General features: G+C 33.0%; 2 protein-coding genes across 7 annotated transcripts; both read right to left on the minus strand.

The window, feature by feature from the left end:
- Window positions 1–447: 447 nt before the first annotated feature.
- Window positions 448–5,901, minus strand: LOC143633330 (uncharacterized). Its single transcript, XM_077101649.1, has 7 exons — window positions 5,731–5,901; window positions 5,007–5,640; window positions 4,095–4,536; window positions 3,730–3,975; window positions 2,740–3,103; window positions 2,441–2,603; window positions 448–1,040 (listed from the first exon to the last, which is right to left on the minus strand). The coding sequence occupies exons 1-7, from the start codon at window positions 5,899–5,901 to the stop codon at window positions 448–450; spliced, it is 2,613 nt and encodes an 870-aa protein (XP_076957764.1).
- A 7,042-nt stretch (window positions 5,902–12,943) lies between these two features.
- LOC143633332 (uncharacterized) lies at window positions 12,944–17,020 on the minus strand. Of its 6 annotated transcripts, XM_077101655.1 has the most exons (8): window positions 16,693–17,020; window positions 15,777–16,057; window positions 15,551–15,640; window positions 15,389–15,460; window positions 15,178–15,294; window positions 13,661–14,138; window positions 13,529–13,627; window positions 12,944–13,498 (listed from the first exon to the last, which is right to left on the minus strand). In XM_077101655.1, exons 1-8 carry the CDS (start codon window positions 17,018–17,020, stop codon window positions 13,137–13,139), a joined length of 1,827 nt encoding a protein of 608 aa, XP_076957770.1. In that variant the 3' UTR covers window positions 12,944–13,136. The 6 variants fall into 6 exon arrangements, with proteins under 6 accessions (XP_076957770.1, XP_076957771.1, XP_076957767.1 ...); XM_077101656.1 differs by lacking the exon at window positions 13,529–13,627; XM_077101652.1 differs by having other exon boundaries at window positions 12,944–13,627.
- Window positions 17,021–17,465: the final 445 nt, after the last annotated feature.

A 17,465-nucleotide genomic window follows, 5' to 3' on the forward strand; every position in this document is an offset into this window, starting at 1 on the left:
AAAAGATTTAGAGTGTAAAAGAAGAAGAAGATGATGATGATAATTAAATTGGTAATTATAAAATATAAAAATGAAGTGATGGTTTAGTTTTCCAAAGATCTAAATGATTATATCTATCTAATGAGTATATCATGTATAGTTACCCTATATTTGTAATATTTTATTAGATATTATATTTACTATTTTCAATAATTTAACTTAAAATTGAAATACTCATATAAACAATGGTATCTTATTAAACATTTGGATCCGGTTTTTTTTTTTTTTTTTGTATATATTAACATTAAATATTTATTTATAACTTAATAACAATTTATAATATATGATAACAAACAAAAATACAAAACGTTTTAGAACTAAATAAAAAAAGTATAAAACAAAAAAAGTTACATGAAACCATAAGTGTAGAATAGAACAATTTCAAATAGATGACAAATTTACTATTTATCATTCTACGTTTCCAAAAATGTCCTTGTAAACAACATTTGTTGTTTTATTTGTAAGCTTTGATTCTTTGTCGAGTATCACTAACTTGCCATCTCGACTCTTCACTGTTGACAAAGCCACATAAAGCTGACCATGGGAAAATACTGGATCTTTAAGATACAATCCAACTCTTGACAAAGATTGACCTTGACTCTTGTTGATTGTCATGGCAAAACATACTAAGATAGAAAATTGTCTTCTTTTTAATCTGAACAATAGTTTCTTATCAGTTGGTGTAAGACTTACTCGACTAACTAGAGTTCGATATCCTATATTCGTACCAGAGACAACTTTAGCTTCAATTACACGCCTACTGAGACTAATGACTTGAAGACGCGTTCCATTGCACAAACCCTTTTCATGATTAATGTTCCTTAATTGCATGATGGGAACACCAACTTTGAGGACCAATCTATGGTTAGGCATTCGTGAAATCTTTAAACCGTTTAACAAATCAGGAGAGTACAACTGTGGATCAAAATCCTTTGAAACATCTTCACATTCAGCTAAACTGTCGGAACTTAGATACTCGACTTCTTCACCAGGAAATATGGCTAACATACGTTCATTAATTTCTTGAGTATATTGTTAGAACTTTGGTACTTCATACGTGCTTCTGTATTTCAGGTAATTGATCGTTAAAGATGCTAAATGCGAGACCTGTACGAGCATGGAATGATACCTTGGGAAGACCGAAGCATGATTTGATGTCTTGGGAAGTATTACAAGGATTCGGGAAGAGTATGGATGAGAAATCATAAGCCAATGCTAAAACTGAACAAGATGGGTTGACAAAATGCGACCTTGAAGTAAAACGAGCATATCCTGAGCTAGAAAATGAGTTATGGGAGCCATAATATATGAATATTGGGTTTCTCGACGAAAGGAATCCAAATATGAGGTTTTCTTAGGTTGCGGTACGCGACGGGTAGGTTCTATGGCCATCGCGATACCCGATGGTCTTAAAAAACGTGAAAAAACGAATTTTGACCTATATATCTATTTTGCGAACCCTAATCAGTATTGACGACTTCCAGCAGCTATTAGGCGATTTTGGGTGAAATCCAGGGCTACCAATCATCTCTTGATCAATCCTAATGGCCTTCCTTATCATAATTGAAGATCTATCGATTACGATGCTCGGCTAGTATTCTCCGAATCATACCCGGGATGTATAGTTTGTAACTTTTACAGTTTTTCTCATGTGATTAAGAACACTATGTATAATTGTTTATGGTTGATATATGATTACTGATGTTTAGTATTTCTGTGTGTTCAATCGGTTTAGGTTTAAGTTGGTCTGAACGACTTGTTACCAGTTGCTAGATAATTGATCATATGATTGTTTGATTAGATTGAATACGATAAAACATATAATTACCCTTAACTGAGTCACACTGGCAAGGACAGTTTGATAACCAGTGCCGTGTGTAAAGAGATTATTGATGTCTAAGGTTTTGTCTGATTGATCAGTCTGTAGTTAACCAGTAATAATTAATCTGTTAGGTTGCATAAGATTACTATAGGTTGCTTACTTGAATTCCCGGGTGTGATTTGCTTTGTTAATTGATTGAAACTTGTTTACTCGTTTGCTTGTTTAACTCTAAATTTAAATCATTGCTTGTGTGATCAGCACTAAATATGTTACTTCATAATATTAAAGTTGCTTACACGAATCACACTGACCACATACTCTTGGTGGATACGATACCTTACTTATCCTATCTAGATAGTTTAATTAGGTTTTTGATTGAATCAAATGACGGTCATCATGTTTTCAACGTCTGTCAATCGACATCCAACTGTAATCCTCATGTTCTTAGTTAGTGAAGAACTTTACATTTTGACCAGATATAAGAAGAATTTATGCAAGCATTGACACATTCACTTCTTTTACCATTGGTTACAACGGGCAAAATTTTCTGAAAATCACCACAAAAAACAACAACCTTACCTCCAAAAAGTTCTTCGGAAGTATTACCAGAATCACCATTCATAACATCGTTTAAAGTCCTGTCCAATGCTTCGAAAGCATGCTTATGAATCATGGGTGTCTCATCCCAAATTATTAAGCTTGTCTTTTTCAATAACTCATATACGTTGGTATTTCCTTTAACCTATTTTATGAAAGAATAAAAAAAACATAAACAAAGTAAGATATTTAAAAGTAAATTGATATTGGAATAACAAATAAAGCCATATATAATAAAAAAATTAATATAAAAATTAACATTAACTGGCTTGTAATATTACCGGACAAATGGAATCTTTGGTCAAATTAATAGGTATTAAAAATTTCGAATGTGCGGTTCTTCCACCCTCCAAAAGCAAAGAAGCTATACCGCTTGAAGCGACATTTAACACAACTTCTCCCTTTGACCTTATCGATGCAGATAAGGTTATCCATAAATAAGTTTTTCCAGTATCGTCGTAACCATAAACAAAACAAACTCCACCTTTTTTATCAATCAAAACACTCATTATTTCGTTATAAACCCCTCGTTGTTCATCTGTTAACGAATCAAACAAATTTTTAAATTTGTTATTCATGGTCTCGGTATCATATGAGAGCTCTTCCACCATTAACGGATTATTGCTCTTAAAATTGTCTCCATATCTGGAAATGCCATTTGTTTATATCTTCTAAAACTGGAGTTGTTTGAAATTAGAAAATTTTCAATTTCCAGGAGTGCTAGGTTTTTTAACTTTTCTTCATTAAGAATCAAACCTGAAAATAAAATAAAAAAAATAATTAAATTAATATTTATGATATATTAATGGATATTAGCTATTTTCCATAATTGAAATAATTAAAAAATGAGTGAATCGTACCGAGGTTATTTTGATCTTTTTGTTGTTTGTATAGTATAACGTCTACTAACAGTTGCCAAGTGCTTTCCCAAACAAAATGAGGTCTAGATAAACTATAAGTAATCAACGTTGTAGCAAATAAATTTCTTAAATAATATCCGGTAGAGGTATGACTTGCTTCTTCAATGGCTTCTATGTATTCCTTGTCATCATCTAAAAGACCTCTTTTATAACATGCATCTCGAAAAGTTTCACACACAACTCCATCAACTGTTCAAATGTCTTCAAAACATTCTGGGCCTCTAACCTTATTTAATAATATTCTTAGATAGTAAGCCTCGTCGAATGCGGGTGGAACAGCATGAACTCTACCTATTGCAAAACCCCTTAGGCGAGATTCCCATTTACGTAACTGTTTTTTTCCAGACATACTTTGTTGGAAACTCTGCGTATGTGAGATTTTTTGCAAGGTCATGGTTCTTATTACACTCAAAACAACCGGTAAACATCGAAGAAGCATTGGTTGTCTTGTTTAAAATATCTTCAATATCTTCGTTAGAACCATATATTACATGTTGCTCACCGGGTAAATGAAAAGCAAGTCTCATAACAGACGGAATCCTATAATGCACGTCAAATGAAAATATCCTCCATGTTGCCTCGCATGCAGAGACATATCTACAATAATAAAACGCTTTGATTTCATCTAAATTAGGATATGGGTTATCACCATTGTTATTTTGTACAAGAGAATTGTTGCTCGGTCTGGACCCTTATTAATGTATTTGAACAAATACTTTATTGATCCATCTTGATTACACCACTCAACATTAATATATGCTTGAAATTGTTTTAATAGAGTCTTGTTGTATGGAACAACAGTTCTGTTATCCATCATTATATCTGACTTAACAACATATTGCCCGTTATCTCTTCTTTTGTATACCGGAAAACCTTGCGAATCAACAGCTGTCACATCATTAAACATTTTTGGGAAATTTTTGGAGCATTTTTTGTTTACCATGCACGTGCACTTCGGATTAGCATCACCACATGGACCGTGAATCATATAATCAGATACAAGCTTGTATAGGTCTAGAACACTATCTTTGTTTGGAATCTCAGCAGAAATAAATTTATCTATATCTTGTGGATTAAGAATCTTGCTACATGGATGCATAAATATGCAAATATGAGCATGTGGTAGACCCCTTTTTTGAAACTCTATCGTGTAAATCACTGCAAAATACATAATAAAAGTAAATATTCCACAAGTTTTAATAGGTAAACAAATAATATGTTTGTTTAAATTGAATTTTAAGTCTATACAAAGTAAAATACTAAAGTAGATCATGTTTATAAATTTATACTCATCAAATTAAATAAATTTACCTGCTTGAACATTTCCAAACAAAGACTTATCTTCACCAACTTAATCATTGCATCAAGTTTGACCTTAAAAAGCCGACATAAAATATCAGGTCTATCCTCCGACTTTAACGTTGTATCCTTAAGAAATCTTTTAACTTCTGGCCAATTGGGATTACAGGTTATGGTTATGAAAAAATCGGGATAACCAAACCATCTACAGAGACACATAGAGTCTAGGTAATTTTGCATCATATATCTTGCTCCACCAGTAAATGAGGATGGTAGAATAACACGTTGACCAGCAGTTGAAACATCAGTATTTCCAACAGATTGCATACCTCGTAAACTTTGGTAAGTATCACATCGAAGCTCATGTTGTTTACCGCGTATAAAATGTAATCTTTGTGCCTCAATCATCGTATATTTGTCAACCAATATTTGCTTAAACAAACGCCTACCATTTAACATGGTTGAAAACGTATTTGGCCTATCTAGAATATGATAAGCAAAAAACTCACGTATTGTAACCTTCTTGCGTGCTACGGTTGATGACGATGAAACATTCTTGTGAAGTATATTAACCTGATAACCATCCTCACCAAAAGGATGAAACAACGGGTATTGAAGAGGTGTATACGATGGATGAAGTTCACTTATACGCTTTAAGGAACCAGATTGCTTGGTAACAATTATATCTCGGTTATCGACAGCGTCACCAATATCACCGACGATTAAAGCGGCAATTTCAGAACTGGATGGTAGGTTATATTGTCTCGCATCATGCTGTCTTGTTCCAATAATACGCAACTTCAAATTGAGTTGTGGGTTTTCTTCAAAACAATTTCTTACCATCCGATAAGCTTGGACCAAATAATTATTTGAATCTAACATCGTCTTCAAATAATTAATAATGTGCATCTCCAGCTCATCGTCCATTGAATTATTATCACTGCCCACAAAAAAATACATTTCCTAAGATTATAAATAATAAAACTTATACTAAAAATTAACAACATAAAAAAAGTGGAAGAATATCGTTTAAAGTATTTACCTAAAAACAACCTGACGGTTTGAAACCTCGTTTTCCGTGTCGTAAATGTAAAGTTGACAAAATTGTGGTTTACAACCCTGTAATGGTAAAAGACTTCCCAAACAATGATAGTTTTCACCGCTAAGTCGAAACGTATATGGCACATTGCCTTTGTTTATAGAATGGTCAATCTTTCCTCCCATAGACGTAAACCGAATTGAAACGTCTAATGTTTTTCAAGAAATACTTACTGATTGCACTATCACCACGAAATAATTCTAGATAAGTATCATCTAGTTGTCTAACATCGGGAAGTTCGACTTTGCCATTATAACAACAAAGGGAAAAAGCTCATTCTTCATTACTACTACTTGGTCTGTTAACTTCGGGTTTCCACAACAAAGCATTGCAACTTGGACACATAACGGATTGATTTCCATGATCAAGTTATTCTAGTAAAATTTAAATAATTTATTTGGAGTTACTTAGTATACATAAATACATAATAAATGATTTAAAGTAAATTATGAAATATATATCATACCTAATGATATTCCTTTAAAAACATCTACAACATTTTGATAATGAATAGTTGTAGCATGTTCGTTTAAATCAGCCATAGGTATAGGTACTATAGGGGTTCTTTTTCTTGAACTTCTACGAAAGGTTGTAGACGACTCCGGAATGTCATCAACAACACAAGACGCGTTTGATCCTTCTTGAACATTATATTTATTTATACGACCTGATTAATATTATAAAGGTTGTCAAAAGAAAAGAAAATTGTAACATATGATATTTCAAAAGAAAAAAAAAATAAATTAAATTTTTAATTACTCCGTATTAATTATATTATATGAAATATTACTTTGTGTTAAATTGTAACATTTTTAAGTTAACAAATTATGAAACGTTTGATTATACAATGTTAATATTATTTGTTGTTGTAAAATCCGGACGGAACTTGAAAATGTAAATAATTTAATATTTTTTTAATAGAAGCCTTATTATTAAAATGAAATTATTCTGTAATAAAATTAGATGACAAAGAAAAAAATATAATATTAATCATTGTTAAACTTACCATCTCTTATATAGATGACAATGTATAAATAATAAAGTATTTTAATTAAAAACAAACCTCATTTTGAGAATCAATCAATTTTTTTGTTGTTTTCTTAGTCAACATTTTAGCATCTCTATCAAACAGAGTCAACGACACAACTTCAGTGGAATCCTGCACCCTTATTTTGATCTTGAACCTACAAAAGTGTATAAATAGGAACATATACTTTTACAATGCACTAATTACACATTTGAATTTGAATTCAATAAATACCTAGGTGTAGGGATAAGACCTAAAATATTGCATCTTACTGTTTTGCATTCATACTCCTTTCCACATTCACCATTATTTTCCATGAGCTTACGGCTACAAGTGTTACAACCAATGTAATATCATTCTGTATCTGGGCAGATTGCCTTAATTGTACCAATGATAATGATACTTTTAGGCTGCATTATAGTACAAAAGCACTTAATAAATATTCAATTAGGATTGAAAGATAATTAGGATAAAATAAAGATTGTAATAATTAACTTACAAATATAATTGTATAAATATCACCGATGTTAAAAAAATCTGTTTCTCTCAAAAAATCATCATCAACAGATGACGACATCTTCACTCGAATCGGTTTACGAACAGAAACATCATTGTCATTTAGCAAATCAACCAAACTACAACATTTAAAATTTAATGAATTTAGGAATAAGTAACATAATATGAAATTTAAAAACTAAATACATAAACTAAAACAATGTTGGTTTAATAATATACCTGTTTTTGTATTCTTCTATTTCAAATAAAAATTCGTTTATAAAGGAACGGCTAACATTAGATCCAAAAGAATTTGACACAGACACTTTCTCTAAAAAAAATTAAAATTATACAACGACACATTAGTTTAAGTTAGTGACATGTTAAAATACAAGAAAGTTAAAAACAGTAGACATAGTTACCTTTACCATCAGAACCAGTGTAATAATTAACCCTACCAAACTGCAGTACAATAATGGCCTGGCCTTCATCAAAATGTTCAATTACATATTTGAAGAGCTCAGACGCATAATGATCCCATAGTGTGAGATACACACAATTTCAACTGAAATTACAGAAGCGTTAGAAACAGTCATAAGTATAAAGTTTATGAACAAAAATATGTAATCAAATGTTAGGTGTAATAGTAATACCGTAAATCAGATATCTCCATTGTACGCTTGTTTTTGTCCTAGACGTTAGAAGCATTGCTCTTAAACACATAAACCACGTGACCAATAATATCTAACACAAAGAAAAATAAATAAATAATTAATTAACAGATTTAATGGAAATCTAACGCTATAATTATAAATCTATTTATTTGAATGTCAGAAAATTATTTTAAACCAACTGTCGATTTCAAAGAAATATCTTTATTGATTATTGATTCAAAAGAAATCATCTTAAAACCAAACAGACGGCCATCAAACTCGTTACATGAATTCACATGTGTGTTTGGTCCCAACACCAATTTGTTGGAACAGTCAATCACACGGTAGTTCGATTCATTTAAACCAACGCTCTAATTAACTATAGTAAAAGTTGAGCTTTCCTTGAGAAATCTTTTAAATTTAAAGATATCATGTTTGTAAACGGTTGCTTAGATTTGATTCTCCTGCCATTAAAGCAAAAAATATATATAAGAATTACAATTAAAAGTCAATCAATAATTAGATACAGATTCATAATTTGATATGTACATTTTCATCCATGAGTACCATCTCGATCAGAAAATCCCCATTCACATTTTTATTGTCTTTTATGCTTCACAGTCTTATAACTCTAACCTTTAGAGTTGATGGTGATGTTTTGGGAACATCAATCTCATTAAGCTTGGTAAATTTTTGAGCTTCCATTGTCCTATGAATAAAATTAAAATATAAAATATTAGAATAAATTATTTGAAACATAAACAAAATTATTAAAAGGGGAGGAGCTTACATTGTTGGAGAATTTATAATTATGAAAAGAATGATAATGGCTTATGTGATTACGTAGATATTTATATAGTAGAATGTACATAATATAAATTATGGTAAACGTATTATGTTAGAAAGTTTCTAAATAAAGTTTGAATATAATTTAATCGGTTTATTGTAATTACTTATTCAAAAAATAACCGATTGATTATATTTAAATATTTAAGGTAACTTTAAACATTATTAATATAATGAAACGGGTTTATTGTAGATGATTTTTTCTAAAAATAACCGATTGAAAATATTCTAAAATATATTCCTTAATTTCGGATTATTTTATGATTAACCAAAAAAGTTAATGAAATCATAAATTCTTTACTTAATTATTGTTATTATTGTCAATTTTAAAATAAATTGTTTGTTTTAAAAAATCACAATTATGATTTCCAAAGCTTACTAAACTTATAATCTTAACAAAATTAAAATTTCACAATTATGATTTAGATAGGTTACTAAACTTATAATCTTAACAAAATTAAAAGTTTCTGTTATTTGTTTAAACTAAAAATAAATTTACCGGAAAATAAATTAGAACGGAAATTAGCGTGAAATCAAAATATAAAGATTTGCAGAAGAAAACTATAAATACAGGTTAGCCGGAATAAATTAATAATTGGACAAAGAAAACAATTATAAATTTAACAGAAATATATCCTAAGATTGGTCGGATATAAAATACTGAAAAATTCAATAAAAAAAGAATACAAAAATGGCTGGCATAATATATTGAACGGAAATTAGCCGGAAATTTAAATATCAAGTTTTGAATAACAAAACTATCAGAACAGGTTAACCGGAAAATTTTAATACTTGAACAAACAAAACAATTACAAATTTAAAATTAAAAAAAAAACAGAAATCGGTCGGATATAAAGTATTGAATGGTTGTTAATTAACTTCTTAAAATTAAATAAACAAAAAACAATACAAAGTTTCATAAAATTATCCAAAAATAGGTAGGATATAAAGTCCTTAAAATAAAATAAACAAAACAATATATAATTGACCGGAAAAGTCAGAGAAAATAAAATATGCGTATAACAGATTGGCCGGAAAGACGGGAAATTTGTTAAATAAACTCATTGTAAATGCAAATTGGATTGTTAGCTATCTTCAATATAATCATCGGAGAATCAATTCCAATGATTTTGATGTCTCCAATAGGCGTGCATCCGAACGGCGGAATTAGGGCTCGTATTGTTGGTAAACACTCTAGAGGTTCCATGGTGGATCTGAACGACGGATGTAGGATTCGTATATTCATCAAGAAGTTACAAAGAATATCAGTGGTGGAATTGATTGTAGATCTCACCAGCGGAATTAGGGTTCGTATAATCATCAGGTGATTAGAGAGAGAATCGGTGGCTGCATCAATATTATTTGAGAAAAATAAACCGGGTTTTGTTATTTTGGGTGTTTGGAGAGCAGGACACGTGGCACAATATTAGACCTTATGAAAATGGTAACTTGATGACTGGATTGCACATGTGGACAGCCTAGATGAAGGCCATGTGTCCACATTGTGTTGCTTTAATAGTATTTAAAGATTGATTAGGAGAGTGATTTATGGGAGGAGGTTTGACCAAAATTTGAATGGTGTAGGAAGATATTTTTCATCTTTTAAAAATAAATAACTTTAGGTAAAAATAAATGTGACAAAAATAAATGTGACATAACTAGATTAAAATGATGTACTTTGATTATGCATCAATAATGTTATTTATGTGATATTTGAGTAAATAAAAAAATCATGTGTTATAATTTTTCTTTATATACATATTAGTAATGATTAATATTATTAAATAACTTTAGGAAAGAAAAACTATTACATATGAAATATGTAACATATGGGTATATGTATAATTAAATGAATCACATCGAAAATTTTAAATGAGTCGGGTTTTCGGGTCCGAAAATTGACGAATGTTACATGCGTAATCGGTTACGTGACACCATACACGCATTCCGCATAACTAATGCCTAAATGCACGTAACCAGCGCTGAAAATCAAGAAGCAAAAATGAAATATACAACACTTTCAAATTAAATCAATTCTTAAACCAACATATTGTGAGTTGAATCCCGTTCCGACATGACATCATTCAAACCCGAACCGGTTATGACTTGACCACTTTCAACCAGAAACCCATACCGACCTAACCTGAACCAAATTTTTTTTCTGTATCGACTCGTTCTGACCCTAATCTGGTCTGGCACATGACTCGAGCTCACCTAACCCGATTTATTGTTGGTCATTATTGGTAATCACGTAATATGTTAACATTTTAAAATACAACAATATCATACTCAAATTAAAGAGAATAAAATGCTCGTTTTTATGGTATATTTTTTTATAAAAAATATTAACGTGTGAAAAGTTGCGGGCGTTAAAAAATCGTGGGGGTAGTTGGTTTAGAAGAAGGGGTAATTATGTAAATATATAATAAGTTTACCAAAATTGATTTAAGTTGAAGGACTATTATTGTAAGTATCATTTAGATATAAATTGTTTAACCGTATTTTAATGTTGCAAAGGACTATATTACTCATATTTAAACTTGTACTATAAGTTTTATGAGTTGTAAAATGCTTAAAAATGTGCTCTTAAATTTGCTCATCACTTATGCTTTATATATACTAGCAGTATACCCGTGTGATGCTGTAGTGACGATAATATGTTTAAACGATTTTTATTAATTACAAGACATGTAACGGATCATAAAGATAACAAACAGCAAACCATATTAACAAAGTCTGTGATAACTCGAACGCGTTTTGACCTATCAAAGTCCTTGATCTTTGACCCAAAACAGCAAAAAATATTTTAAAAAAATGATCGAAACTCACCAAAATTTATACTTCTTTTAAAAGTGATACAAAATCATTTTGTTTTGTACCATGCACATCTGTATTTGGTAAATCTTACATTGGAACGTCAACAAAAATAAACACGTCGTGATTGTAAAGTTGAAATTTATTAAAATTTATATATTCAAATATATAAAAGAAAAAAAAAGAAAAAAATTATAGATGAATATATGGATAAACTTAGGGGGGGAAGAGTAATTATAATTTAAACTTACAAAAGTTGAATATAATTGAAAGGTTAAATTTATAATTATATTTTAGGTTTATAAATGCGTATATGAGTTGTACTCTTATGCTAATTGACTTGTACATTATCATAAACACCTCAAAATAAAATAAAACTTACATTGAAACGTCGACAAAATTAAGCACGTTGCAATGGTAAAGTCGGGTTACTTTAAAACATGATATTTTAAAATATATAGAAGAAATAAAAAATTTAAATGAATACGTCAAATAAATGAGTAAAGTTAAGGGGTTTATTTGTAGCTACTTCAAAAATTAACAAAGTTTTGTTGAAGTTAAAGGATCATAATTATAGTTATTTTCTAAACTAAATATTCTTAACCGTTCAAGATGTTTAAAATACTATATTACCCCTATATTTTTAAATTTGTATGCACTAAAGAAAATAATTTATGTAATAGTGCTTGTACCTCTTAAATTTTAAGATGTCCTTGTCATTTGTTATATAGTATAGATATAGATAGTATGGATATAGATTTGGTTAAATGATTGATTATGCATATTTGATATATCTAAATGTTTGTTGGTATTAACTTATGAAACTAAAGTTCAAGAAAATAGTGAAGCATAACTAGATGTATCCTCACACGTTCCGCTGAGTTCAGGTTTGGCTTTATTAACATCAAAAGTATTCATATTCTAAAGTAACAGTGTGGCAAGACCATACTCTCCAGTAGATACGCTAGGGGAAAAACAGACGTTAAATATAATTGTATCACAGTTAAACTTAAAGTCAATAAACAAGTGTTCATACAGTTCCACTTAGTTCGCGCTGATTACATAACCGTCATTTGTATTACAATTAACCCAATGGACTATAAATATCCCACTATACATGCGTCAACGATACTTGATAAATCACCTCAAGTATTATTTAAAAATGATAAAAGTGATAAAAAGGGGGCTATTCTGTCATGTCAATTAAGATATACATATAGAATAGCTAAGAAACCATATAAAATAGTTTAGAAACCGTCAATTCATTCATCATCATAAAACTTACTTGTGCATTTGACCCATATAATATAATGACACCTTAAAGTACGTCACTTATTAATACATCTTCCATGTATCAGAGCAAAAACCCATTTTCAAACTGAATCAACATCAATATTACTAATGACAAAAAAGTATTAGGAAATGCACCACAATACATTGTAATACGAAAACATACCAAACAAGAAACAAGATTATCTTTAGACATGTCTGTTTCTACTCTTGCCTCCTTAAAAAACCATTAACTCTAAGGTGAAGCTTTGGCAACCGCACCACCACTTGGCGGGGTAGCCTGAGGCGCTGGAGCCGCCGCATCACCAGGGTATGCAGCAGTTGGTGGCTGCTGAGAATAACCACCGCCATACGCGCTTCCATACGCCGCTGGCTGCTGCCCATACGGTGCTTGAGAGTACCCACCACCATAAGCAGGCGGACCGCCAGCATAAGGAGCTGGTTGTGCATAGCCACCCTGTGGAGACTGCTGAGGCTGCTGTCCATAAGTCGGTGTAACTGGCGGCTTCTGTGTTGGAGGTGGTCCATAACCAGCATATCCAGAAGGCGGCTGAGACCCGTATCCTGCCTGCGACGTTGGCGGTGCCGCCCCATATCCTGCCTGAGACCGTGGTGCCGCCCCATAACCTGCCTGCGACGTTGGCGGTGCCACCCCATATCCTGCCTGAGACGTTGGCGGTGCCGCCCCATAACCTGCCTGCGACGTTGGCGGTGCCGCCCCATAACCTGCCTGTGACGTTGGCGAGGCCGTCCCATAACCTGCCTGCGACGTTGGCGGTGCCGCCCCTTCGGTGCTTTCACTAGTCGCATTATATCCAGATGTTGGATTACCATAACCTGGTTGACCATAACCAGCACCATATCCCCCATACCCATCTTGACCATAAGTTTGACCTTGTTGACCATAACCATAAGCTGAGCCATCCGTAGGGGCCGATGAACCACCACCAGGTGGTTGGGTTTGTGAGCCTTGCTGCTGATTGTAATATTCATAACCACCAGCACCTCCAGTTTTTGATTGGTCCCAGCCAGTGGCATAACCGCCTGGAGTTTGCTGAGGATATCCACCATATGGTGGTTGGGTGTATTGGCCCGGTTGACCATACCCTCCAGATTGCATGTAACCATAGCCCGGTTGCTGCATTTGTGGACCAGGTTGGGCCCAGTTTGTCTGGGGTTGAGCTTGGTAGCCTTGCTGTGAATACCCACCACTGCCCATCGGATTTCTCAAACGATTCTACACAATTATCATTATCTCAAATAAACCAAGAACACAAGACGAACAAACACATATAATGATTTAACAGTGAACAACTAACTATACTTGCATACAGAAACATAAATAAATGATATCTTAAGACAAGTAGCACAAATATATCATAAATAAAGCACAACGATATCAATTATGTAATTATTGTATAATGACAGGTTAAGGTGCCTACATACCGTATGGGTCGGGTGGAATTACCGAAGGAGATACTCCAGCAGAAGCCCATGCTCTCCCTATTCGAAGTGAACGGGTACAAAACAAAATGCAAAAGCATATATAATATGACTAACCCTAAATAATTGCTAAAATAACAAAAACTAGATCTTAGCCCTAATCAATTATCAAATATATTTTAGTGTTAAAGAGAAAAAGAATCATAGTTAGTAGTACTGAGCCTAATGAATTATCAATTATCAAATAACTGTGAGTGTGCTCGCCAAGGTTCCAGCAGCCCTGCAATACTGATATACGAAGATATGCATCCACACACATTTATCGTTCAATCGAAGGTATATTACCGCAATATACGTAATTTGAATTCTAGCAGGATGAATCAGTCAGCTGAGCTGGCATGAAAACAGCAGCAACAGCAAAATCTGCAACCTTAGATTTTACAAGTGGAATATCTGGAAGAGAAGCAGGTTGTGCTAATCTATGATTCTATGAATAGTCCAGTGAATTATAAAGATAGTGGCACCGTGCTATAATGATGATCTCAATAATATTAAAATAACAGAATATATAACTAATAATTAAAAGCAAAATCAATGGCAGAAATTTGACCCTTCCAAATAGGCGAGGTCTAAAATTGATTTGAGAAGTATATCACATTTGAACTACAATGCGACGATCAGATTCACGTATTAGTCATATCACATCAATCAAGGTAGACAATCATATATCCATGTAAGATTAAAGATGCCCAGCATTTATAAAAGACAAGTAAATTTAGCATGCAGATTCTGAACCAAGCATATGCTTGGTCTAATTGCATATACACACATACCTCGCTGATTACTTCATTAACCAGCTGTTTTGCAGCCTCAATTTGATCAGGAGTTCCATTAATTTGCACGTTCCTTTCAGTTGATGTATCACCAGGAGGCAAGTGTAGAGGTATCACCTGATAAAAAAAAAGTAACATTTTCATGTAAAAATCAGGATATTGTATTAAAAAGGCTCTGTAAAAGTGAAATTAATATAAAATTCGGAACAACCTGAATACGAGCTCCAGAGCTAGCTTGCATACTCTTTATGGTCTCGCCCCCTTTACCAATAATAAGACCAACCTAGAAGCAATCACAAAAAATTTAACAATTTATAGAGCACATGCAACACATGTGCAGTAATCTTGAACCCGCTTCTAGCACACAAAGTACCTTGTTGTTCGCCACTTTCATCACAAACTGTTCACCGCCTTGCTGACCAGGTAACCACCTGGAAACTATGCCAGAACCTCCAGACTCAGCCTGAACCACAAAACCAATAAGTTTAAACATTCAAATTCACACATACTAGATGGTAACTTCCACCAGCATAATACATTAATCCTACACAAAAAATGAATAAACAAAATCATCATTAGAAACTAAAGTTAACGTATACCTCAGCAAGCACATCTTTGATCAGTTGTTCAGCCTTGGCTATAGCATCTGCTTGACCTGTTATTTCAACTGATCTGGTCAGTGAATGGGGATCTGCTTCCATATCTCTGGTAATCTGAATCTTTGCTCCCGATTGTAACTGAAAATACTTTATAGTTTCGCCACCTTTACCAATAATCACACCAACCCTGCCATTTGGTATTTCAATCTTTTTACTTGAGCCTCCATAACTATAAGCAGAAGGTACAGAAGAAGCCGCCGAATAAAGCTTCTGCTCATAATCTGCATTTCATAAATTCTTAAATTAATAACATTCACAACTAGGGGTGTAAACATGCCAAACCGCCCGTTAGCGTCTTGTAAAAGATTAGATGAGCTCGAGTTGAAAATTATGCTTATTTAACAAACGAGCTCGAGCTGGATCGCAAGCCAAATTTTGATATAACTTTAATTTAAAATAATTAATGTATATGTATTTACTCATTATTGTTATACATAAAACTATGATAAATAACTACTTATATTCTTAGGAATATAGTTATTAAAAGCCCACGCTACTTGCGCCTAGACCTTTTACAGGCGAGCCCCAATTTATGCGCTTGTAGTTCCTAGTCCCTCGCTTCTTGAAGTTAACGACACCTCTGTTGGTAATGATAAAAGATTAAGAACAATGATTATTTGAACCTTCACCATTTTTTACTTTGGTTTTCATGCTAGACTCATTTACACCCCTAGGCTGGAGCTCTATTTATAAAAGCTCTAACTAGACTCTTGAGTAGTGTTCCAAGCCGAAGCTGTTCGCTCATTATTTATTAATAATTAACAGTCATCAATCTAATTATCAGCTACAAAGGTCAAACCCTAACCTAAACCACACAACTAAACCAAAAACAAAGCATCCGAGCAACGAATCAAACCTGTCGGTCCCGAACCGAACCCCTTACTCTCACCACCCTCATATCCGCCTCCGCCGTTATCAAATTTCAAACGTTTAGACTCGGAATTATTAAACAGACGAGCAGCGATCTCCTGCGCCTTCTGTTTAGCGAGCTCGATCTCATCCGCAGGTGGAGGTACGGTATTGTAGGCTGACGTGGAGTCAGGGGACTGTGAAGGGAGGATTGGGGCGGAGAATCCGGTGGGACGGCGGCCGGAGGACGGTGGAGGTGCGGCGGTGGTGTCGTCGTACTTGCGTTTGGCGCTGGCGAAGTGGTCGCCGGAGGAGTATTGGGAGTCCTCGGCCATTGAAACCCTAGGAATGGTTTGTGTTGAGGATTGAAGATTGAAAGATGGAGTTGTGGGGGCTGGAGAGGATATATATATATATATATTTGTTAGGGGTGTAAAACGTGAGGTGCAAGCGAGTCAAGCCAAACTTGAGTTTGGCTTGTTTTGACTTACGAGGGTTTGAGCTCGTGCACCGTTCGATAATAAGTTTCTAAAGTACAAGTTTGTTTTTCAAAATCAGACTTAGCTCGTTTATTGTTTGTTAATTAATTTACATGCTTTTTTAGTTATTATATATTTTAAGAAAAACTTTAAACGAGCTTAAGTTTAGTAAGATTTCGGTTGAGTGTGAAATTAATACATATAAATCCAAAATGGTTAAACTTTAGCAATACACAAGGTTCGTTAAAGCTCAACGAGCCTAAACGAGTTTCTCATACAAGGCTCGAGCTCAAAAAAGTTC

The sequence above is a fragment of the Bidens hawaiensis genome, unplaced genomic scaffold (assembly GCF_021521415.1).
Source record: "Bidens hawaiensis isolate Kalapana, Puna unplaced genomic scaffold, B.hawaiensis_p1.1 tig00006678_1, whole genome shotgun sequence".
Taxonomy (NCBI): domain Eukaryota; kingdom Viridiplantae; phylum Streptophyta; class Magnoliopsida; order Asterales; family Asteraceae; genus Bidens; species Bidens hawaiensis.